We start from the raw sequence: 26,042 nt of genomic DNA, 5'->3' as shown, positions 1-26,042 counted from the left end.
CACACAGTGCAAACTTTCAATATTTCGTATTGTACACTACTCATTACTTTCATTTCGTTACTCATTGCGTTACCATTACTCTTAAAATTTGAAAGATGGCCGTGATTTGACATAATTTGAGTGATTTGTTGGAGTTTTGATCGTTTGGATCGTTTATTTTTTCGGTGTTATTGCACGTGTATTCATATATTATCATAGCACGTGTATTACCATGTAGATTGACGCATGTTCGTATTAAAAATGCATATATAGCATTATATTATGATTTGTTGCGTCCATCAGGCTGTGAACGAGTAACCGTTTTGTCCTTCTTCAAGCATACATATCTTTCACTCGCAAGATTCGACGGCAGGCCCTACAAGCCCAAATTCGAATCAGAGAAAACTGTCGGTTTTCCACAGAGATAGATCGGACTTCTCGTGTTCCTCTAATCAAATCTTATCCGCTTGAATCAAGTGTTTATATTTCAGAATATTGGTGAGCATGAAGTAGATATATGTCTCCAGGTTCTCTTCACAAAATATCAATGATAATAATAAGCTTATTCATATTTAGGAAAAGGGTTCGGAGGATCGAAGTCGGCGTGTTCCCGATGGACACGTGCACATCTGAAGTGTTTAAATCAATCAAACAATAGAGTTTAGGTACTACAGTCGAGGATAGTAAATTGAATAACCGGCCTGAGAAAATCACCGATCGAAAGTGAATCGTCAATCGACGCATTCGAGACTACGCCCCCAACGACAACACACCACACACACACACACACACAAACACACACACACTCTCCTCTCTCTCTCTCTCTCTCTCTCTCTCTCTCTCTCTCTCCTCTCTCTCTCTCTCTCTCTCTCTCTCTCTCTCTCTCTCATGACATAAGGGACTGGTCAGTTTCTTCGGCCTGGGGGGGGGGGGGCCGGAGGATTATTTTTTGCCGACGTCAAAAAGTGGCTGACCCCCCTATATCAAATTTTGAAAACAGGGTGACCCCCCTATTCCAAATTTCTAAAACAGGGTGACCCCCCCCAGGCGCGACAAAGGTAAAACAAAAGATGGACATAAATTATCTAAATACAACTGAATGATGAATTTTGTGGCTGACACTAGCATTTTAGGCAATGATGAGCCTGTGTCAAAATTCAAAAACACACTGACCCCCCCTATTGGGCATTTCAAAAACATGGTGACCCCCCCTATCACCAAAGTCAAAAACAGGGTGACCCCCCCATGAATCCACCGCCCCCCCCAGGCTGAAGAAACTGACCAGTCCCTAAGCAGATATGAACTCTTGACGAGTCAAATCTGCCAACACTCACTCCTACTACCTCCATGCACGTTCTAATGATTGACCCTGGTCGCGATTGGGCTGGGTAAGGCCACAAATACTAGGGAGGGTTAAGTGAAATTCAGGGGGATTTTTATATTCGGGGCAGTAAAGGGGGACTTGAAGGGTTTGCACTGGGTATATGGGGGATCTGAAAATATTTTGATTTCCTATATTTTTACATTTTCAGATTCCATAGTTCGGTAAGTATTAAATTCAATAACAAATGAATAACATTTTTATCTCATCCGACGGTTCAAATGTTATTAGTAATAATTAAATAATACATCATTTTACAGCGTTTCAAGACTTTGATTTCGTAAATTATTAAAAATAGTATGAACGCCATTTAACTAATACACTACTGCCCTACTACTGTCATAGGGCAGTGTCACTGCATACCGGAAGTGACGGTGACAGAGATAGCTCTGGCTCTGATGTACATGTACTTGAAGAAGAGTTTTGGTCATATGACGCTCATGAGAGTGAAACATAACATTACACAAAATCAGGCCGGACGGCAACAGCATGGGAGGCCGGGATACTTCAAATTTATCAAAAAGCAATGGCCAAAAGGGACGATATGTGTATCGGTTTTCACAAAATAGTGTTGACTGTGGTTCATGTACATCTCCTTGAATGTAATGGTACTATTTACTTCTACGTTAATATGACTACCTGTAGTTTTCATTTTCCAATGAATACATCGTCGTATACAGTGTAACCAAGATGTGAATGATCAGTAGATGTATTAAACTTGATATTTTTCCTCAACATTTCATTGCGTATCGACACGATATTTTGTAAAATCACGTTGAAATCATATTAACGCAGACATAGTGTGAATATACATTAGTTTAATCGTAAATGGTATATGGACATTCCGATCTGTAGCTGGACTGAGATGCAACTGCCAGCAATATAAGTATACATAACACATATGTAGATTGTTTTGGTAAGCTTAATATTGATAATGTGTTAAAAGGGAGATGTGAGTTGCAGAAAAGAACATAATAATTGAAAAAAATATAAAAATCACGGTGTAATATTCACCAATTTGTTAGCTTAAGGACATAGGATCGGAAAAATTGAAATTATTGCTTTACTTTTGAATTATTGCTATACTTCTGAATTAGGGATTTTTGAATTTCGGTATATAGGAATAATAAAATAATCATAGAAAAAGGATGTATAGTCACCGTGCTTGATTGTCTACAAACCTGCGATTAAAAGTCGCTGTTTTTCGCGAAATCACGTAAAATCGATATCAGACCATTAATTTCAAGTTCATGCAGTGAATGAAAAGTTCACATATTCATAGTGTGGTAACACAAAAATTAGAGTTTGAACAACAAAGATTCTTGATTTAAACGAAAAAGTATGTGAGCAAATAGAATCATTTATTTTTTGCCAAACTTCAGACCTACTATCTATCCTGCCTGTATCCAAACAAGAGCCCAGAACACTTATCTTTTCCACTTCTACATGAAGTGCAGACCGGGATATTCGCTTCCCTGCGTTCACTTGCAAGTGGATAATGACATCAGCCACCTGACAGGGTGGCAGTGTACAGATGAGAACCAGGAGAAGGCATGCTGTGTGTCACTCGAGAATCTGCACACCAAGAGTATACCATGGAGTGATGTGTATTCTAGTCGCAAAGAACTCTCAGGAAAGATATAATTGACAAATTAATTATCTTTGCTGTGACAAATTGCACTTACTCAAATATGATGGGGTACACATGTATTTAGTTTCAATTTTTGTCAAGAGGTTGACAACAAATGTTAACCTTATACTCACATAATACATGTAAGTGACTGAAATCAGGGCTTTGTTAAGGTAGTTAGTGCCTCGAAAGTGAAAGACTTTCCTCAAACTTTCCTCTAGAAATCTTTCAACCATTCTCTTTCAAAATCAAGAATAATGGGGTTCACCATGCAAATTTTGTTACAAGGGACACAAATAACTCAAAATTTACTGATATTTAAAATTCAAAAATTGTGAAAGTTTTCTTACATCAAGAGTTTAAATATGAACCCCAACAAGTGGTATATCAGAAAAGAATTGTCAAAGCTGAGAGTCCAAATTTGTGTCCATAAGGCGAGTTCTAGCAGGCTTAAAAAGAATCAACTGTTTGCGATCAACTGTTTGCGATCTAGTTTGTCCCTTTGTGACTTTCAACTCTTTAACATCAAATAAGAAAAACTCATGTATGTGTATTTCATTTTGTTGCATTTACTTATCATTATAATTTTTGAGATTTATTATGCAGCCAATTTTCCAGTTCATAAATATGCAAAACTAAATATTTGTCATCAAAATGTTTTGAGACTTTGGTAATGATACTCACAGGAATGGAAAAATATGTGTGCTCTGCAAGCATTGGTGTAATTAACGAAACTAAACTAAAGATTCAACCACAATCTGTGGTGATAAACATAGGATTGTGATGTTGTATTTAATGACCAACCAACAATCGCAATCAGCACTGCTGCACTACAGAGGCATGTAGAAAACGGTGATCCAGTATCCGAGTTCAAGTTCACACTGCTTCTGGCCCTTTAAAATCTGTCTTTTTGTTTCCATTTCCTGAGGCATTTTGGTCATTACGCGAGCATTTTGAGTTCAAGTTCACAATGGTGTCCTCATAACAATGTACTGTACATGCCTTGTCGAATGCACAGCATTGTTCTGTCAGTTCCATTTGTTTCATCTCATTATTTATGGCAGTGTGCACATACACAGATTTTTTTCTGAAAAGCTCTCATTAAATTTTATTGCAGTTTGCTGAAATAAACAGGCAAACGGAATAACTGACTCAATCGATGATAAAGATAAATGATTTATGATGCACATATAAATTAGTCTATGTAAATAAGAAATGCAGGTGAACTAGTCTTCACTGATTGGTCAAAGATGGTCACCTCACTCAATTTAAATACCAGCCATATGATACATGTATAAGGTATTCGAGTGTGCTGTAGTTATAATTATCACCAGTCAATTTACTTCTGCATTTGGTATGGTTTGCGTGAGTGTACACATGTACATGTCAAAAACGGCTTTGGATGTGAGTGGATGTCAGTGTGTGGACTCCAGCTTTGATTTCTTTCATACCATTGTTATTATGTAGGCCAAGATGACAGGATTGCTAAATATGCTATGTACATTGTACATGGATAATCACAGGGGTCTAGAAGTAGATAAACATCAATCATATTTTTACTCAAGCAGTTCTTTTTCTGCAAACTTGATTCAAATTAATTTACTCTGTATTTATTCTCAAACTTTTGGAAAATCAGAAAGCCTGAACCTTTTAACAGGGAGGACATTGTCTCAAGGATGCGTAGAAAAGAAAGTTCTATTCTGTACTCCCAGTATGTCCCACATTCAGGAAAATAAAACAATGCAATATCAAAATAAAAGTGTCGTAGAAAAGAAAAATCTGTAGACATCCTTGATATTCTAAATACCTTCCTTGGCCTGCCATTGATGCAAGTTTTGTAAAATTTTGAATTCCCTAAATATTTACAATACAGAACATATTTGAATAAATGATTGTATCGTATATACCTGTATGTGTTGTCATATTTGTACCTTATGATGTAGACAAGAATTCACAGACTATGACAGTCTTCTCTAATTTGAAAGGATCACAATGACTGGCGTAGCTAAACGTCTTGAAATTGCCTTCAGAGTTACTTGTGAGTTAAAATGCAATGGCCACAGCTGCATGTGCACCATTGACTTTAATGATAAGAGAAGCAGACATTATCCCATTGTTGCTGAAGCACATTCATATTCCCTGTCCTAGGCTAATTTGTCTGCAAAACAAAGAATTATCGATCATGGAGACAACTTTTGCTTACTTCTTGCTTCAATTTCACACCTTCAACTTCATCTGCCTGACATTTTCTTTTCCCAGTGGGTTTTGGTTTTTTTGGCGTTCTTTTTTTCTTGGGGAGGGAGATTATTTCAAAAGAGATGCCATGTTTGCAAACTTTCAAGTTTTACCAATGCTACTCTATATCAAACTGTGTGTTGGCAATCAGTCGAACTTGCATCGTCTTTGCTTTAAATGATCAATATACTCAAACATCTATCACCGTCAATAAGACATTTTATCAAAGTACATGGGATATTAGTCCATTTTTTAACCTGGTCCTTGGTGCCCAGTATAATTACATTTTTCATACCACACTGTTTCATTTATTGTTTGATCAACACAGCAAGGTTTGGTCAGCCTTGTATAGTGTCCCTGACTAGGAGGTACCTGGCCAAAATGAAGTTCTCAGCTAGCAAAAGGGTTTCCATTTATTGCAGGCCTGCCCATGGGACCGACAATGTGATGTTTGATTTGGTCTTTATATTGTGGTGTGTTTTTATTGTGGAGCATTTTTGTCCAATTCTGTGAGTGGAGCATGGTACAAGCTGCACTGATGTCTGTATCAGAAAATGAAGTCATGCCAGGCTGATACGAACACCTTCGTACATGTGTTCAGAAACAAAAAAATACAATTCTACATGAGTTGGCGGCTTTTGTTGACTCATTTTAAGATCTGCTTAGATAGCTTTTGCCATCTTTTTCTTGTGAGGATCCAAGCTCAATTTGCATTGCTTTGATCGTATTGTCATAGGTTTGATATTTAGGGAAATAAGTCTACCATATCCCAAAGCTTCTCATGCTAACATAGTACAACAAGTATATCTAGAGTAATTTTGAAAACGGAAAACCATAATCATTCCAGCATTCCGTTCTTTTCACACATGGCTTTGCCCCTTTTTCTGAAATATTGATGTACTTTTGTCACTTGCAAATACTCAATGGTAGAAATGTCAGAAACAAGCCTTCAAATATTAATATGACAGAATTCTCATCAAAATGATAATGATCTAAAATAACAAGCACAAAGACTTCATATTATTTCGTAATAAAAACAAACTTTATTCAAGTTTTATACAAGAACTATTTGTAAAACATTACATGGTTAAACATTAACCAACAAAGGGTAACTATTCTATATAACATAAAAAGACCAGTGACTATACTGGAAAATTCTTCATGGTTGAATACTTGTTGCCCAAGAGCATTAACAACAATCTGTGGGTCAACTTTGCTGCTTTGTAAAATATTTCAAAGCTATGACATATTTGCAAAAATGATGATAAAATTCAAAAGTATACACTCTTGCTACTTGTCTAACAGTAAAAAATTCACATTCCATGTGTGAAATTACAGCATTTTAAAGACAACAACAATGACCATGACAACATCGTATGAGTTCTTTCCATGTTTCACAAAGTTGAAGAAAACAAAACCATACACTGACTTCTTCATACAAAAAAGAACCACAAATCACTATCTTACATTATAGCTGACACCTTCTAGTTTCAGTTCAAATTCTAAAATTTTTTGAGAATAACATAAATGAAAGATAAATGATATTATGAACTACTTCCTAAAATGTTAACTTTTATAACACTTTAAATACATCAAGATACTGGTGTACTGTCTCATCTTCAGAATATAAACTACCTGATTCTCAATTATAAAATATCTTGAAAAGTACTGTATTCTCAAGACATGCATACACTGCTTTGACTCCTCATAATATGGTTATTATATGTGTTATATTGTCTATTATTCTCTAAGAATAATAGACAAAAATATCCTTGTGCTTGGCTGTATGTAACAATGATAACATTTATATATGTGTTAACAAACAATTTTAGCACTATTCAATGTGTCTATTACATAGATCACAAGAATGGTATACTGTTTATATAATAAGTATATTGTTTACAGAATAAGCTGTGTGAAAGTAAATTACCATTGTACAACAGAGTACTATCTTTACACAGAGTAATATGAACACAAACAATAGCAAAAAAGGTAACAAAAGTTTGACATGATCTTGTACCTTGATTGTCACTTCTGACAGAATGGCTCAATCTGTCAAGATCTGTTTAAGATGCTGAAATCTGCAAATGTTCTTAACAATTGGAGCAGCAACAATTACCTGTTGATACTACATACTAAACCATTTCAGAGGTGTTGCATGCACAATTACTTGAAACAAAAGGTTACCTCAAATTTAATAACCAGCTGTGAAAATAACTGGGCATTGTGAACAGTATGATGTTTCCTTAATCTTCTTATACATGCCATATGCTGTATTATCAGTTGGATTGATATCTCCATCACATCCATCAATGATAAACAGCACTGATTTCTGGTTTTCCTTAATGTAAATGCCAAGTTCTGCCCTTGAACACTCTACACCCTTTGATAAAAGTTGATCAAAAATTACTTCAACAATATCTGTGTGTTTTGCATGGTTTGACTTAATGTAAAATGCCAAGGTAAAACTGTTAAGTCCACCCTGTGCCCATTTTTTTGCAATTCTTTTGGCTGAATTTGACCTGATGATGGCTGAAGGTCCATCAAGGCGGATGGGAATGCCAGTCATCTCTGTCATGAAATCATTCAGTTCGATGTCCGAAAGACTGTCACTTCCACCGTCAGGAAATATACTCGCTGAACGTACTATGCCAAGTGCACATTTTTCATCATCTATGAACAGTCTTCTGTACTCATCGTCTAGTTTGTTTTTTGCTTCATCCAACCAACGTTCTCCTACGAAAGGAAATATTGATTTCAGTGAATAATTTCTATTATTCCTCAGGATATGTCATGTGCTAGCATTACTTTATTATACATTTATAGCATTGTTATAAGAAACTGAAACCTAATGATATAGATAACATAAATATCAAGATGAACACATTTATGAGTTTCATCACATTTGTATGTCTGCATTCCATTGACCCAAGTTACCCTGTGATATGTCAGTTTGGTAAAAAAGGGTTTTTCACTTTTTTCTCATCGGATTGCTATCTGAATCAGGTGAGTGATGATGTCACTCACTCAATAGTATATTTGAATGAATCATAAAATAAATTGATGATATTATTAGACACTATTCTCATGAATGTTCACATATTATTTCATGCATTGCAAAATACATGACACTTATTTATGCACATCACATTAATTAATAAACTATTTACTTGGAAACAGCCCTGGCCGTTTTGCATAGTTCCTTAACACTGCGCTCTCATTATGGCATTTGACGTCATCTAGAATTTCTCTAGCTCAGTGGTGTCACCTTCAGATATAAAACCGATGTCAATTAAGTGTTCAAACAGATTGTAAGGTTCTCTGCACCGTTCCAGTGTCCTTATTTCTATCCGATGGTCATCTCTCACCAAAAACTTCATTTTCTTGAATTTCTCTGTAAGAATCCAATGAGAAGTAATGAAGTGTACAAAACATACAGAGGCTGTACATCATCAGCGTACAATTTAAAACTAATCGTAAACTTGACTATCATGTTTGTGGAATATTTTTCAAGCATTTGATGAACTGCAGTTCTTTGAAAGTGTGATGCAGAATTAGAAAAAAAGATGATGGCAGCTTCAGATGATCATTCCAGTATGATGCAAATGACCATAATCATGCATCAAGTAATTCAAAAGATTTCAGTAGAATTTGATCATGATTATAACACTCTTCCGCTGAAATGAGATCCTTTTGTGAAGAAAATAAATACTGAATTGGCTTCCATTGATAGTAACCATTATAGCCTATCATGTTGCCACCATTGCGAGCAGAGATTATGAAGGAACATAGAAAGCCTATTCTATTCACTGTGTCCACTTCCACAAGTAGGAATGTGTAGCTGTGGGTCCATAGCTGTGGTGTTTTCAGACGGGATTCATGCCTTTTACGGGCTGGTTTGACTTTTACGATTTTAACCCCGCCACCACATAACATACCACATATGTGGTGGCGGGGTTAAAATCGTAAAAGTCAAAACCAGCCCGTAAAAGGCATGAATCCCGTCTGAAAACACCACAGCTATGGACCCACAGCTAAGGAATGTGATACAATGCCAATTTAGTATTGTCATTTTCTTCAAAGGTAGATGAATTTCCCCCTTTTTCCGTCTTGAGAAGAACGTTGCGGTAATATCGCAGGTACCGTTTAAATACTGAGCGTCCTCTACACAGTTTTGAACAGATATACTCAGGCCGTCCTTCCAATACTTGCCACAGTCTCTTTTCTTCCTGGTGTGTCATCGGGAGGCACAGGCGGGGCATATGCCTATTAGGCTACATTGACGAATAAGTATACGCCATGGTTAGCCCTACGAGTATGGCGAGAGTGTCCGGCTTTGGCTACAGTTGGGAGGCGGCGTAGCCAAAGCCGGACACTCTCGCCATACTCATAGGGCTAAACGTCATGGTCAATTCACAGCGACTATTGCATGTAGTGTCCATCGCGCATATCATACTCACTTTCTGGAATACGTTCGGAAACCTGAAACAGGAGGTGAGAGAAGGTGGCTGGGTAAATGTAGGGTTCAGGCCTAGTTGGTGGCATGTTACAGTCCTCTACCGTCGACATGTGAGTTTAAGCTTGAAGTTCAAAATAACGACACAGTAAGTTACAAAGCACTGAAGCGTTCTGGATGGCAGCAACCTTCGGCTCTGAACTGACAGCAGCTACGTCATAAAAATTCGACTTAGCCGCTTTGGATTCCAATTCGGAATTATCAAAAAGCAGAACTATATAAATAGCGTTAAAGGGTTCGAGGTGAAGTCATTTTTGCTCAGGTGGAATGAAGAATTAAGCAAGCGCCGTTGCAAGCATCGAGACCGCAAACCTAAGGAGTCATGTTGAATTTTATTAAAAATATGAGTATGAGATTACTTTCATTTGGTGTGAGTTTCTGATCAAGGATTCAGGGGCAGCCAACGTTAAACTAACCTATTTCAATAAATTTCAACATCAGTTATTTTCAGTGTTTTCAAGTGTAAATATAGCATTTAAAAGAATTTTGGCGCGGAAAGTAATAACTATTCATAACTGACCTCCCGCTACGATTTTAAAAAGCCTCCTATTCACCAATCTTTCCACTCTCCTTCCCACAAACAAACTCCCCAGTGCCCCTCTCACCAGAACAAAAGTTAAGCTAGGCTGTCGTAACATCAACACATGAATTTTTTCGTGATTTTATCCTCCCCATTAATGCGTGCTATCTTTCAGATTCATGTTGACTTATTTTTACTTGGACCAAAAAAACATTCGTGTAATAAACTTCAAAGTATGGGCGACGTATTTTGTCAGTGTAGTTTTTGACAAGGGGATGAAGCCTTGTTTGTCCCTCAGGCTCAGTTTGTTGGTAAAAACAAGGAGACCTCGCCACGTGGACAAAAGTAAATAGACTTACATTCTAAAATTTTGGTTAAATTGCCAGACAGTATGCCCGGCTCACTGATAATATAGTTGAACTTGCCTGCAGATTTATCCGTGTCAGACGATGAATTTGCCCGTTGATTGTGAATTTCTTTAGAGTAAACTTTGACGGTGATCTAGACCGAGAACATTGGCGTCCTATAAATGTGGTCACATATTATTGTACATCCTTTACAGTTTCGCCTCGTACGCGAACACTATATATATATATATATATATATATATATATATATATATTATATATATATATATATTATATATATATATATATATATATATATATATATATATATATATATTGAAGTATACAGCTGTCCTCGTGGGAAACTACAGTGCTCGATGCTAAAGCAGAGCGTTATAAATAAGCAGATTACTTCAAGTACAAAGTAACAAAATCTATTACTTAAGTTTCATGCATCTTGCAATCCTAAGATAGAAGTGAAAGGATTACTAGCTCGACACTCTTATATATATATTATTTGGACGAACCATTCTATTTGTAGCTGGTGTTAAAATTCGATAAATAATATTTGTTTCGTTTTGTTTTACACACACACACACACACACACACACACACACAAGCTCCTGCTACAAGCCTACATGTATTTTGTCGTGCACAAAGAACATGTAATATATAGAGTGAATTGCAGGAGATCTGACACCGACAAGCTTTAGGCCTAAGCGATTATTTATATAGCCTAGATGCTACTACTGAGGCGCGTGACATTGTGCATTGAGTTACATCAATGTCCATTTCGTGAACATCGGTGACAAGCAAACAAATAAATGGATAATTAAGCATGTCGTATGAATCCCCCAGAAACATTCGCTGAAATATGTTCTTGCTTGGACAATAGGATTGCTTTTAAATAACGTTGGCTAAAGTGACCTTTCAAACGATCCGATAAAGTCACAAGTAAATTTGTTTATTTTCAATTGGCTGTTGTTTATATATATAATAAGACTGTTTACACTGCTGAACTTACTGTAATCAGTGAATCATCTCTGCTATCTCCATGCTGTAATCATCACTGGCATGCCAGTCTGTGAAGATCAGGTCATCGGGATTTGCTTGTAACATAACTCCGAATACGATGCTGAAAAAGAATGTACTCTGGTAACATGAGAGCATGCCATTTCCGACATACATCAGTTCTATTTTACCCTAACTCTGAGGAAAACACGTACCTCCCTCAGCCTGGCACAGTATATTAAAACAGTATTTACTTCCTTGTTTACGAAGTAATGTACCGTCAAAAGGACGCCCTCTGTCGATGTGAAAAGTTTGTTCAAGATTGTCTGTTTACCTAATTTATCCTTCACACAAGTTCAAATTAGCGATTTCAGAAGAAGTTAGGCCTATTGGCAAAGAAAATCCAAATCTACGGCATGATGAAATAAACTTGCATTATCACAAGAAAACTCAGTATTTAATTTCAACTGAATGATCACATCGCGTTAAACCAACACAAATCGTGTAGAAACTATACGTTTGTCCTGTTCTACATAACTCATTCTGAAAACAAAACCGCATGCAATCATTACAATATACAGTAGTGTTGTTTTAACAGGATATAAAATGCTTTAACCCATAATGGGATCATATCTTTCCAACTTTTTGGTCAAAAACTTCTAGCTTTTTTTCTGACGGCGATTTAAACGGTGTCCCAAACCCTGTTGGAGTGAAAAAAACGTTTAAAGAAAATTACAAAAAATGAACATACTGAAAGTGTACAATTATCGCTTCAGAAATACTCCTGTTTATGTACTAAGCGGTTATTTTATCATATAGCGTCAAGGACCTTCTCGTGCTCATTTTGTTATCAAACTCGAGATTTTTGAGAGCAAGAAGTACTACACTAATTATTTCGAAGGGAAATCCTTTCGTAGATACATCTTTTAAATTCTGAAACATGGCATTTACTCTCTAAGTAATTTTAGCTGTCATTTTCGATGCACTTTCCATGGGTTTTAATTCGTTTTGTAAAAATACTGTGTCTCGTTGCACTCCAAAAATTTATGTCGAAATGGTAGGTGTTCGACATGTCTGCGTGTAGGCCTACCAGGTCCAGGTACATGTGAAATGCCGGACGTTATCGTTGACTATCGAATTTTAATATAGACAACAAGTAGTTAATCAACAATAAGACAGCAGTCCGTTTAGATGATGAGTTTTCACTTCTTTCGCAAGATTATTATTATATTTAATAATGCGTTAGGAGGGAGTAATCTGAAGATATTGTTTCATGGACTTATTAATAACCAACAGTTACAGTCAGTAAATTTAGCATAGGGACAATACCTGTAACTATTAATAAAATTTTCGTTATTTTTGTTTTATACAAAATGCATTTTCTCATTATTTTCCTCAACTATTTCGAAAGGTAGCTTCACTCTCCGTCCATCATATGAATCCCGAAATTTTCGAGCATCTAGTAAATTGTTTTGAACCACTTGGCGAGTTTTCACCTGATTATTTTGGCACGATAATACTGCTGATGCCAATACAAATAATCAATACGTGGAGAATTATGTCATATTTATAATAACGTCAAACCAATGATATAGAGTGCCCGGTAAGGTTTTATTATTACCAATATCGAAACATACAGTGAACATGCTGGACTGGCCATGATAGATCTGTTCCAGCTTGTATGCATAGTATTTATATACTTGACGGGTGTTATCTAGTAAATTGTTTTAAACCATTGGCGAGTTTTCACCTGATTATTTTGGCACGATAATACTGCTGATGCCAATACAAATAATCAATACGTGGAGAATTATGTCATATTTATAATAACGTCAAACCAATGATATAGAGTGCCCGACAAGGTTTTATTATTACCAATATCGCTACATACAATGCTGGATTGGCCGTGATAGATCTGTTACAGCTTGTTTGCATAGTATTTGTGTATTTGATGAGCGTGAATATTCGATTCGGCTTCTGAAACATCTATCTTGCTTTTCGATCAGCACGCTTCTCTGACAAATTAATGTCTACGTATCCATGAAAAGTCAGTCCTTTTCAATTAGCTGATATAGCTGTAGTATGTAAGTGGTTCTATCTCGAACATACCCTCTTGGTCACCCATGGATGCTGTCTTTGTTAAAGAGTTAATCAACAGGTGGTTGTATCTCAATCATGCAGACAAACAAATCTTCTAGAAGCAGTACCACTGCGTTCGTCCTCAAAGTATATATCTAAGTACACAATGATCATTGTCTAATTATAATGGGTTGTATGCTTCCCGGGACCGAAATCTCTAGCTTCTCGCTCCTCACCTCTCAATTCATTTGGCTGGCTCGCCATCAACAGTTGCGCCATCATGCCTTTCAAGTTATAAACGACTCAGCGTTCCAATGCACACCGCCCTCAACGGCTATTGTTGGTGCGCTAAGAGTACTGAGTGTATGGTTGTTGTGCATAGATTATCATTAAAATCAGGAAAATGTTGTCATGTAAAGTCAAGATGCGTTATTAGTGTTATGCCATGTGTTTTTAGTTCGTTACTTTAATATTATGCTATGTGTTTTTTAGTTCGTTACTTTAAAAAATATTCCCGTACTTCCATATATTCAGAGGTTAAATATGGTGCCATATTAAACTCTGCCGTTGAGGATGACGTGCGCATCTTTACTTCCTACTTGTTAAATAGTAAAATCACCACCTGTCATCCAACAGTTTCAATGTTAAAGATTACTTCTCTGTTCATTTGTGGAAAAAGTTAATGAAATTAGTCCCTAGAAAAGTGTCCACTGTTAAATTTCCAGGAAATGACTGCAGTCGATTTCGCCAATTTATCACTGACATAGCACGATACAGTACAAAAACTATGCCACTGCGATTATTACAGTGTAATAAGGGTGCAACGAGAACGTCATTTGGGAGCAGACACCCCATCGATTTCGAGAAATTGTAACCAGAGTATGCATGGTTATATGTAAGTATTTTGACAAAAATTAAACGAAATTTTGAAGGGGTGAGTGGAAGCTGTTCACAACGGCCTTTCGCTATGATTGGAAATATTAACTGCTTCTATTCAAACTGCTAAGCAAGGCAAGCCCCTACTGGCCCTCTACCAATTGCGAAAGCTCCCCACCGCCCTCTCCCGCGGCAGCAATTCTCCGCACACAAGCCTATTTGCCACGGTACCAGCATAGCAAGAGACGACGTCCACTGATGATGAGATGTTCCCTCCCTGCCCTTGCCCTGTAGCCTGCAAACAAATTTTACGCCAACAGTTTTTTCGACTGCCCCTGTCTGTCCCGTCATGCAATACGTGACCCCGTACGTGACGTATAGCATTACGCTTGTTAGTTGGGATATGCACATATGGAGAATCATGACAAGTTGCAAGCGCCTTTTCATTATTTCACTTTATACGACCAATTTTTTGTTGTCAGACATGGATCGTTGTAATACATGCAGGCTTTTTATTTTTGAATTCTTTAAAGTTCGCTTTTGGAGACATTTTTATGACTGCGTAAGTTTTCAATAAATACAACGAATTTGATAGTCTCGATAAACATACATAGAAGATGCATTTCATTCTATATCAGGGAGTGATTGTCGAGAGTGGCAATCTCGAAGTTTGGGATGCCTCTACACTCCCAGTCATCGTGGAGCCCCCCCCCGTTTGTGATGCCTCTACACTCTCAGTCATCACGGAGGCCCCCCCCCGCTTTCGAGTAAGTGGGGCTAAAGAGCCAACAGCTGTTCGTTTGCGATTATTCGGCCAGCTGGGCAAACAACATACACATGATACAAGTCAATTCACGGACAGAAGCTAAATGGTACGAAAGTAGAGAGCGGAACCAAAAGCAATTTAAGCAACTGTCTTTAAAGAAGATTTTGTCTTTGTAGGTAGAATCCTCGAAATGACTATCATGTGAGGTGAGAGGGGGAACATCGGGGGGAGTGGAAAGGGATGCTGTGAACATTGAATACTTGAAATGATGGACGTGTGAGAAAGACCGGTAGTGATGATACGATGCGAAACAAGACCTCTCTATCGTGACTGAACGAACTTCTCTTGCTTTGGTTCTATAGTTTACTACATCCCTGTATCTGATCACCGTACTCACTGTACTCAGGGTCTAAAATTTTTCGAAACCTAATTTTGTGGACTAACAATGGTGTGCAATACGACAGAAACAGCAACTTACCGGGTATTTGTCACTTTCGGGACGAGAAGAATTCTTCTAACGCCGTATTAACCTGGAAGAGTGAGATTATCGGCATCTCGGGGAAAATTCATGACCGACAAGTACTTAATCGCGAGGGCGCAAATCATTTGAAATTATTTTATGCAAATACATGTAAACTAGCAACCCTGAAATCGGAGTGGTTCGAAAAATATAAAGGACCGATTTACCGAAGTATTTTGTCACTGTGGCTTTGTCATCTCAAAGCGAACGAGAATTTGGTGCTACACTGGAAAACGTACCTCGTAAAATAAAAAAAAAATGAACTATTAAAAGTTGGCTGCGTGTCTTGATCACTCATCATCTTTTAGGAAGACAAGACGTTGAAGAAGTCAACTTACATTATAGCAAAAGCACGATAGGCAAGGGTCATGCATTAGTCACATTCATACTGATGATGATACATATTGTACAAACGTGTTCCATGGGTTGTATAAAATTACATTCACGCAGTGCCCTGTCATAAATCGTACAAGCTTTAATAGTCCTAATTCTCCCTATTATTCTCTGTATGGCAAAGGGATAAAGCATGCTGAGGAGTAATTTACGTCCGGGGGAACCTTCGGGAACAGAGTCACACATAGTACATACAATATCATACTAGTAGAAAACAAATCACGTACTGCATATCATACCATAGTACATGGCCTAATTTCTGTCGTTCAATTGTTCAACGTAGGATACACTTCAAATGACCACTGCGAAATATAGGCATAGTATATCTATCTATCTATCTATCTATCTATCTATCTATCTATCTATCTATCTATCTATCTATCTATCTATCTATCTATCTATCTATCTATCTATCTATCTATCTATCTATCTATCTATCTATCTATCTATCTATCTATCTATCTATCTATCTGTCTGTCTGTCTGTCTGTCTGTCTGTCTGTCTGTCAGTCTAGCAATCTATCTATCTACACATATCATTTGGATTAGACATGTGATTTGATAGTGTTTATTCAGTATTTTGGTTTTTAGCCTGATCACGGTCCCTCCACAAAACGGTTTTGTGGAGGGACCGTGGCCTGATATATGTGGCTGTTGCAAGAATGTCGCATTCGATTTGGTGCGGATTTGGCCGAGGGGTGTTTTAATGGTTAAACGCGTTGGTAGATGATTTGGCGACATTGTGGCAAGATGTCAAAACAAATAAATATGTCAAAAATAGTGGCGGCAGCGGCGTCCGTCTGGTCTTTATTTGTATTTTCTTCGTGGATGATTTTACTTGAAGTCATTTTCAGTGAGGGCGCCCTTTCCTCCCTACCCTTTACCAACTAACTATAGCGTACATCATTGACCATGTTGCGATCCTGCTTGCCCTTAATTGAAAGTAGCACGACCCCGAAGGAACGGCATCTTATCGATTAAGGGAGACGACATAGTGGCAGAGATGCGACGAGAGATCTGGACCAGTGAAAGTAGCAAATATCAGTGACGATACGTTTCTCCTGCTGGCACATATCTGTCGTCATTTGATCTTGATGTGACTATATGTATGCATCCATGATACACCTATTTCAACTAGATACGGAAGATATATCGTTCACAAATTGTACATGTTTTTTCCGATTATATCTAAATATTTAAATAGTCTCTATGGCCTTCTGGTAATAAATTTTCGGTAGTGTAAATACTTGCCAAGTCAAAACACGGAGGCTATCAGCTTAAAAAGAAACACCAGACAGACGTCACGGGGTACAGTCGCTCACAGATGCTCCCTTGCTAGTATACAGTCGAGTGAAGAAGACTGGGGCAACGACCGACAGATTTTCAATTCTTTTGACAGCTACACGGTCAAGCCTAGCATTAATCTTCGGGCAACATAATAGGGAACAGCTCCGTCATCATGCGTGCCTCTTTCCTTCAATTTGCTTTATTTCCCTCTGTTGCGTTTAACGTGATTCCAATGACAATATTTGAACCATTTTGGACCACGTGGCCGCCTGGATCATAGACCCTAAATTAGGGTCTATGCCTGGATGATATGATAAGGCTTGTTTTAGAGAGACAAAATATTTAAACTAAAAGGGATATAGTCGTCGGAACTGCGCCTGTGCGAGTTTCTTGTTTACAAACAATGTATTTCGTGCATGATGTCTAGATGCACCTCATCATCATAGCTGCAACATTTAAATTATACGATGCAGATTATGACAGTCATGTATTAACTTTCATCAATCACCATCGTACCTTGGATACAGTGTTGCCATGCGTCGTATGGGTCCCATACGACCTTTGAGCCCGACTATATCCCTTTAACGTTCCTCCACAGTCTTTCCAACACTGTTGTGGAGGTGGGACTTTTGTATGGCCTAGGCCTATGGCAGGCCTTGCGTTGCGCCACCATAATTGACCACCATAATTGTGGCTTGAATTCTTCCCACTTTTGGGTTTCTGAGCACCTCCACATGCTGCTATCATGCCTCATTTAAATTTTAAAAATTGCAGTGTTAACCACCCTGGTTCAGTGCAGCATGTCAGAGTGCCGAAAATGCAGTTTATCGTGCATTAAGACTGTTTAGGCAAAACGCTTTAGATTATGACAGACTGAACCAGTACAAAATTGCTAGAAGTAAATTTAAACAAACCTGTAGAGATAGTAAAGAAATGTATCAAGAGAAAATAAGAACTCTTTTTAGAGATGCTGCTTGCAATGACTCGGGTGAATTCTGGTCAATTTTGAGAACAATTGAAAATCGTAAGGGAAATTCCTTTAATGAAATCACAGCAGACGCATGGTACGAATATTTTAGTACATTGTATAATGAGTGTCATGATGTTCAATCTGGTGATATAGACTTCCTACGCTCTGTAGAACATGAGGTAAACCGTTTTCAAATTTCAACTGAAGAACACTTTGTAAATGGAGACGCGTCAAACATTTTGAATGCAAGAATCAGCGAGGAAGAAATTTTACACAGCTTACAGAAGCTCAAATCAGGAAAATCACCTGGTCCTGACGGTCTTTCAAACGAATTCTTTAAATACTCAGCGAATGTAATCTTGCCACTTTTATTAGAAATGTTTAATTTTATCCTCGACTCAGGACAGTTTCCAACAGAATGGACAATCGCAATTGTAATACCACTTTTTAAAAAAGGCAACAAAAATGATGTCAGTAATTATAGAGGCATTTCCCTTTTGAATGTCCTAGGGAAGATTTTTACTTCCATCTTAAATACACGTTTAACACAGTGGTCTGATGAAGCCAACGTGCTTTCAGACTGTCAGGCTGGTTTTAGGAAACAACATAGTACTGTCGATAACATTTTCACTCTTCATGCCATTATACAGAAATATTTGAGTGTGAGACATGGAAAGTTTTATTGCCTTTTCGTAGATTTCGCCAAAGCTTTTGACAAAGTAAACCATTCACTTCTACTGTACAAATTAATGGGTTTAGGAGTAAAAGGCAAAATGTATTGTATCTTACGATCGATGTACAAAAATATTAAGGCCTGTGTTAGAGCAGGAAATGTACTCTCGGAGTATTTCCACTGCCCAGCAGGCGTAAGGCAAGGATGTATCCTTAGCCCAATTTTGTTCAGCTTTTTTATAGAAGAATTAAACTTGATGTTAATGGCTTCTGGGCAGATGGGTATACAGCTCACTCAAGAGCTATACGATATTTTTTCCTTACTCTATGCTGATGATATTGTCATCTTCGCAGATTCTGTTAGAAATCTTCAAAACCTTATTGATGTCCTGCATTGTTTTTGTCTCAAGTGGCGTATGCAAGTTAACCTAGAGAAGACTAAAATTGTCATCTTTCGTAAAGGCGGTCACAGAGCTCGACATGAAACCTGGCATTTTGGCAGCAATCCTATCAGCATTGTCTCTTATTATAAATATTTAGGCCTATTGCTTTCGTCGAGAAACATTTGGTCTAAAGCTGTTTCTAATTTGTCATCTCAAGCCAGCAAAGCACTCAATATACTGTCAATTGCCAGGTGGAAACTCGAGTTCCTCCCATACCAGAGTCACTTTAAATTGTTTGATTCAATAATTCTACCTATGCTATGTTACGGTTCTGAAATCTGGGGCTACCAGTACTATGATATCATCGAAAAGGTCCACAGAAAATGGTGCAGAAAATTTCTTGGGGTTCCAAGCCATACATCAAACGAAACAGTGGTTGTCGAATGTGGCCGCCTGCCTGTTTTCTTTTACACACTTCAGCGATGTATACGTTACTGGGTTAAGCTAATAGAAATGCCACATGAACGTCTGCCAAAACAAGCTTACATCATGCTGTACAACCTAGATAACCTTGGACGACATACCTGGGCGACTTCTATTAAGCATATTCTTTATTCGTATGGGTTTGGACACGTGTGGTTATCCCAAGAAGTAGGTAGCAAGGAGATGTTTATGTCAGCTTTTAAACTTAGAATCTCTGATATTCTTAAACAACAATGGAAAGCCAATCTTATTGACAAACCAAAATTAAGAACATACCGTTGTTTTAAGAGTATACTTGAACCAGAAAAATATTTATTATTCAACTGTAACTGGAGGGTAATTCAAATGTTTGCTCGTTTTCGATGCTCTGTACTCCCTCTAGCTATAGAAGAAGGAAGACGTCAGCCAGACTATGTAATTTTTGTAAAAAAGGTGACGTCGAAGACGAATATCATTTTCTTTTAGTGTGCCCACTGTATGAAGAGTTACGGAAAAAATACCTACCTATCACAATAAGTCAAGAACCGATTTTTTGTAAATTCAAGTGTGTAATGAGTACGACAAATGCGGAATTGACTTTGAACATCTGTTATTTTGTATACAATGCTTTTAAAGTCAGAAAGGAATTTACCTGTATATCTTAATTACAACAGTCTGCCTTTGATTATTTTTCTTTGTTTGCAGAAAAGATAAGCAAACTGAAGACATTTACCTCTGTATGTACATTTTTGTAATTTAGTATCTGATGTACCCCCTTTGCAAATGGGCCGGAGGCCTTGGAAAGCAAATAAAATTCTCACCAATTGGTGGGGTATTCATTCACCATAATTGTGACGTTACATTTATCGATACAAAAATGACTGTACGAATACCGGCGTACATTCTAGGATTGCGAACATAGGTTTACGTCCCCAAATGTAAGTTTGCCTATACGATGGTAAGGTTTCAGAGTGTAATAGAAATGGTGACCATTACTCGTTGAGGATTCACCCCAGAATCTGGTGTACAGATGTATCCAAGACAGTTCACACTACAACGCACAATCTCTTCAATTTTCTGTTAAAATGTGAAAGTGAGGGTTGTTTTATCAGTCTACATTTCTGGCCAAATAAAGTTGCTAAAAACAGCGGACAAAAGTTTACACCATGTCAACTTTTTGTTGGTCAAAAGTCAACACGAGGCGGGAAAAGAGACCGGTCAAAATCGTGGTAACATGATGGTTCACGTGGCATTGCCCGCGAGGCTATTGCCATTGTTAGTTTATCATAGTGTCCTTTAATATTTAATTCAGTCATAATGATGTCAGACTGAGAACATTCGAATTTTACACAGTTCGCTCACTATCTAATGTGTCATTCGAGCTCGGTCCTCTTACACTAGTTTGACCCTGTTCTAGGACAGTGAATTAGTACTCTGCCAAATATCGCTGGTAGAGCATGTATCGAATGTTTTAAGGTGCCATTGAGTTAACTACAGGGTTGGTCTACTCCCGTGTCCCATGCACTACCAGTTTAAATCTAATTCGCATCCTTCTTTTTCTATGGTAAACTCGAAATTACCACAGGCAAATTCGGTGAAAGGAACATTTGGAAATTGCCAGTATTGTAAACAGTGTGGAAGTATTTGAGGCTGTTTTAAAGGGATTTCAAAGAAAAACAAATCGTGAAAAGTTGAGGCGCCGATTTCGAGGAACCCGATATTTATTTTTTCTGGCAATAGCTTGTATTTCTTCGCTGCTCGCGGATGAATTTCCGTTCAGAGCATTTTAAAATGGCTACCGCGCTACTGTGTACAAGAACTTCACAGTATTGCATCGTGAACCTGTTCACTGAAGTGCACGTGACTATATTGTTATTACCGTATTAACTTTACGGTAAAGCTCGCTAACTGGATGTATTGCAAAAATACCTTGTACAATGCCAACAACATTCATGACACATTGCCCAATGTGTTGTTTAGTATCTAGTGTGCTTGGTATCTATGATAGAACTTAATTTTAGATCGAACTGGAGGTCATTTGTCAACAACAAGTTGCATATATGCACATGATGCGTTTGATTGGTCAGGCTGTTCTGTATTCCAACATACTTCAGGGAGAATATTATAAAGAATCACTATCAAAATTCCTGCTGTCGTCCTTTTAAGAGCCGCTTAGTTCGTTGGAATTCGCTGTTTCTTTGTGGAATCACAAAATTCCTATGGAAATTTTAAAAACGTTGAATAGTTGAAGTTCGAAAGTTGAAAATGTGGAGCTGTATAGTTGAAAATTGGGAGTTCGAAAGTTGAAAATGTGGAGTTGTATAGTTGAAAATGGGGAGTTTGAATGTTGAGTTGTATAGTTGAAAATGTGAATGTTGAATGTTGAGTTGTATAGTTGAAAATGTGGAGTTCGAATGTTGAATGTTGAGTTGTATAGTTGAAAATGTGGAGTTCGAATGTTGAATGTTGAGTTGTATAGTTGAAAATGTGGAGTTTGAATGTTGAATGTTGAGTTGTATAGTTGAAAATTGGGAGTTCGAATATTGGCCTTGATTACGCGCCATACAGCGTCACTTGAGTCTTCTCCTTACGAAAATGAAGTCAAGTCGGGCGTTTCTGCTGCTGGTTTGCTTGTCATCGCTAGGATTTCCTAGTCTTGCACAGCGTACGGACCTCGGTCCAGACCACAGGTTATCGTAACGTTGCTTGGATAGTCGTTCGAGGCGGGCGGCCGCATAAACGGCGACCTACGGCCGCCCGCCTCGAACGACTATCCAATCAACGTTACGATAACCTGTGGTCAAGACGGGGCTAATAAGACCACTCGCACGTCTGAGGGAGTTGCAGGAGGGGATGAGCCGACGTGTACCGTGGAGTGCCGACTTCCCTCACCGACGGAACGTTTGAGTGTACCTCTATATGGCGGGCCTGAAGGACCTGCTGGCCAGAAGGGAGACCATGGCGATGCCGGTCAGAAAGGCGAACCCGGCCTCCCTGCAAGGGGAGATAGGGCCAAAGGGACCGAAAGGTATGACAGGCTCAACCGGAGGAAAGGGTGAGCCAGGCAATGATTTTACCCCGAGGAAAGTGGCGTTCTCGGTCGTTCTTTCAACCACCTTCGGTCCGTTCGAAAACTACCGGACTGTGCCGTTCGACCATTCTTTCACCAATATTGGCGGAAATTTCAATTTGGCAAGCGGTGAGTTCACATGTCCTGTGAGTGGTCACTACTATATCAATGTCAATGTTCACAAGCGGAGAGACAGTCTTGGGCCATTTGTTATATTGAAGAAAAATGGACAGACTTTGATACATGTCGATGAGTGCTGCGAAGAGGACGCTTACGACACTGCTTCAAACACTATCATCACTCACTTGAATGTCGGGGATAAACTCCGCTTAGATCTCGTCAGCGGCCGCGCCTTTTCGGCTACCAATGGAAGACAACCGACATTTAACGGATTCCTTTTGTACAAAGACTGATTCAAAATGAGCACCCCGTGTGTAAGGTAGAGCTTTCTGGAGATGAGCAATATCGGCGACCATAACGATATACGGTCTTAACTTAAACCGTGGCCGTGAAAGCTGGTACTGTAAACATATTCTTAGAATTTCTATTGTCGAAAACACCCATAATCAATATGGACTATATAATTTGTAATTATAAGCTTATAGCTCTCGAAATCTTGAGAGAAATGTATTTGTTCAAGTACGGTGTAGTATGGCTGGATTGCTTAATATCCTCCTTCATAACTATAGGTGGCTAAATAGCTAAGTTAGCCATATGAATAACTTGCTTTTAGCTCTTTCTGGCTTTTCAAGCTATTCAGATTTTTCAAAGGACGTCAATAGTTGCTATGATCCATCCTGAAGTAACTAATAGCCAATCAGTGGTGACTTCTAAGGGCTTGCTATTCAGCTATTCAAGCTATTGGCCGTTTGTATCCGCTATTAGCCGTTTTCAGTGTACATACTGAATAAATATTGTAGAACCAAAAAGGTAGTAGCATCATGGTTACTCTACCTCTCGTTGGGAGAATAACCGTGTTAGTACCTAGTTCTATACATGAACATTGTTTTCACTTAGGCATATTAACTTATAACAATGGCACTTAGGCCAGAAAGAAAAAATGAATTGTTCATCGGAATCGCCGCTTCTACTTCGGCCGATTTGGAAATTTTTTTTTTTTTTGTTTTTGGGAAATTCATACTTCTGCATTGCAAATATTTTAGTACTGCCGCTAGTGGCGCCCTACACTTTGTCGGGTTTTCATGGGCATGGGATTTTGAATTCGAATTCTGACGTGTCTTCCCTGAGTTGACTGCCAATACGTTGTTGCAACATCTGAATTTTGCAAAGCATGACACAAACTTGATTGGTTTTTTGCAGAAATTTCTCCGTCTTGTCAAGTTTAGTACATCGTTACCCTTGGATTAAAAAAAAAATAAAACTAAAAATTTTCGCTCGCCGCTCCTGAACCTTGGTCCAAAAAATCCGATGAACAATTATTTTTTTCTTTCTGGCCTCACATGTATCTGTAAGCAATCGCCCAGTGTACGTTGTGAGAGTGTTCGTTCATTGGCCACTGATGGGCACTGATGATTTGGTTGTAAAGTTAAATGATGAGAAGAAACTTATTATTGGTAGAACCAAGAAAATAATATATATTGTCACAGGGCTGTGTGAACGGCACGGTAGTTAACTTAGTCTCTCTTTGAAAATGTCCATGTGATTGCATGGAAAGAAAGGAGACTCGGAGACTAGTAAAAAATGCTGAAGTTATGGCATATTTTGCAAAGATCGTGAAATGACAAAACTGCCAGAGTATGGGGATAAAAGTTTACAAAAAAAACGGGATAGTGTAACAGAATGAGATGGAAGATGAAGTGATCCAGATATGAAATTCCGGGATGAAGAACAAGTTTTAAAACACTCGTTTCCAAAGGTTATGATGGCAATACGTAATCAACATCCTTGTTTATACCACAGTCCTTCTGAGAGGGCCAGGTACCTCGCTTTTTTTAATCATATTTATCCAATATTATAAACCCCGGTTCCCTCTTTGGGTTTTTGCTTGAGCTAACATGCTAAATATTATCAATATAATAATCAAAAGGCCCCTATAACCTCAAGGGATAATGCAATGATAGTAAACTGTCAAGAAGAGTGAAGTGGCGTCATTCATCCCAGTAATAGTACGGGATTTGCACAATGGCGAGAAATGCTTGATATTTTTCCTGGAAACAAGCGGCATATTCCCTGAATACCTATTGTGATATAAATTCATCAATTGCAAGTTAAATGCACAAATTATACTACGCAATGTGTTATAGGAATATAATTATTGTGACATTTTGAAATATCATTGGTGGTGGCTGAGTGAATGTATATGTATTAATACACAGCTACTCTACACAAAGGGCTGTAGTAGCCGTTAATAGATGATAAAAGGTCAGTGAAAAATCCTTCAATAAAGCTCAGCTAGAGAGAATACAGTTTTCATTCGACTGTGATATGTCAGAATAGCCGTTTTAGCTGCCTAAGAGTAGCTACAACGGCTTACAAAAGCTTGGATAGCTGACCCGCCAAGGTATTGAGCGCTGCAGAAAAAATAAGCCGAATAGCTGATAATATCTCAATAATGGCTAATATACAATCACACCTGAATAGTTGCTAAATATCTCAAAGTTGGCGACATAGTTTGGCAATCCAGCGATCCTGCACCTTTATACGTAACACCGTACATAAACCAATGCAGGTCCGATATAGTTCACATTGTACTAGTTCACGGTTACTTTACCACATTGCATGGGTAGAGTAACCGAGATTAGTTTTTGATGTCACTGAGTGTCTGTTTACATAGTGTCAGTTTTTAATCTTTGAAAGTTTTATCAAGTTAATCAATTCTCTTCGAGATCAAGATGATAAAAAATATATGCCTTTAAGTTCATTAAACTTTGGAAGTCGTTTCTCTGCTTTCTAACGAACTTTAATCCCTGAAAAACAATTTGATGG

At 38.0% G+C, this 26,042-nt stretch overlaps 1 protein-coding gene across 1 annotated transcript; it reads left to right on the top strand.

Moving 5' to 3' along the window:
* The first annotated feature begins 22,945 nt into the window (after positions 1 to 22,945).
* Positions 22,946 to 23,509, top strand: LOC139132118 (C1q-related factor-like). The gene has a single exon (XM_070698510.1). The coding sequence runs from the start codon at positions 22,946 to 22,948 to the stop codon at positions 23,507 to 23,509; it is 564 nt and encodes a 187-aa protein (XP_070554611.1).
* The last annotated feature ends 2,533 nt before the right edge of the window (positions 23,510 to 26,042 follow it).

Source organism: Ptychodera flava, chromosome 4, assembly GCF_041260155.1.
Source record: "Ptychodera flava strain L36383 chromosome 4, AS_Pfla_20210202, whole genome shotgun sequence".
Taxonomy (NCBI): Eukaryota; Metazoa; Hemichordata; class Enteropneusta; family Ptychoderidae; genus Ptychodera; species Ptychodera flava.
This window is presented reverse-complemented; position numbering and strand designations above follow the sequence as displayed.

Coding starts and splice junctions, on each gene's coding strand:
- LOC139132118 (XM_070698510.1), top strand. CDS start 22,946: ATGGCGGGCCTGAAGGACCTGCTGGCCAGAAGGGAGACCATGGCGATG.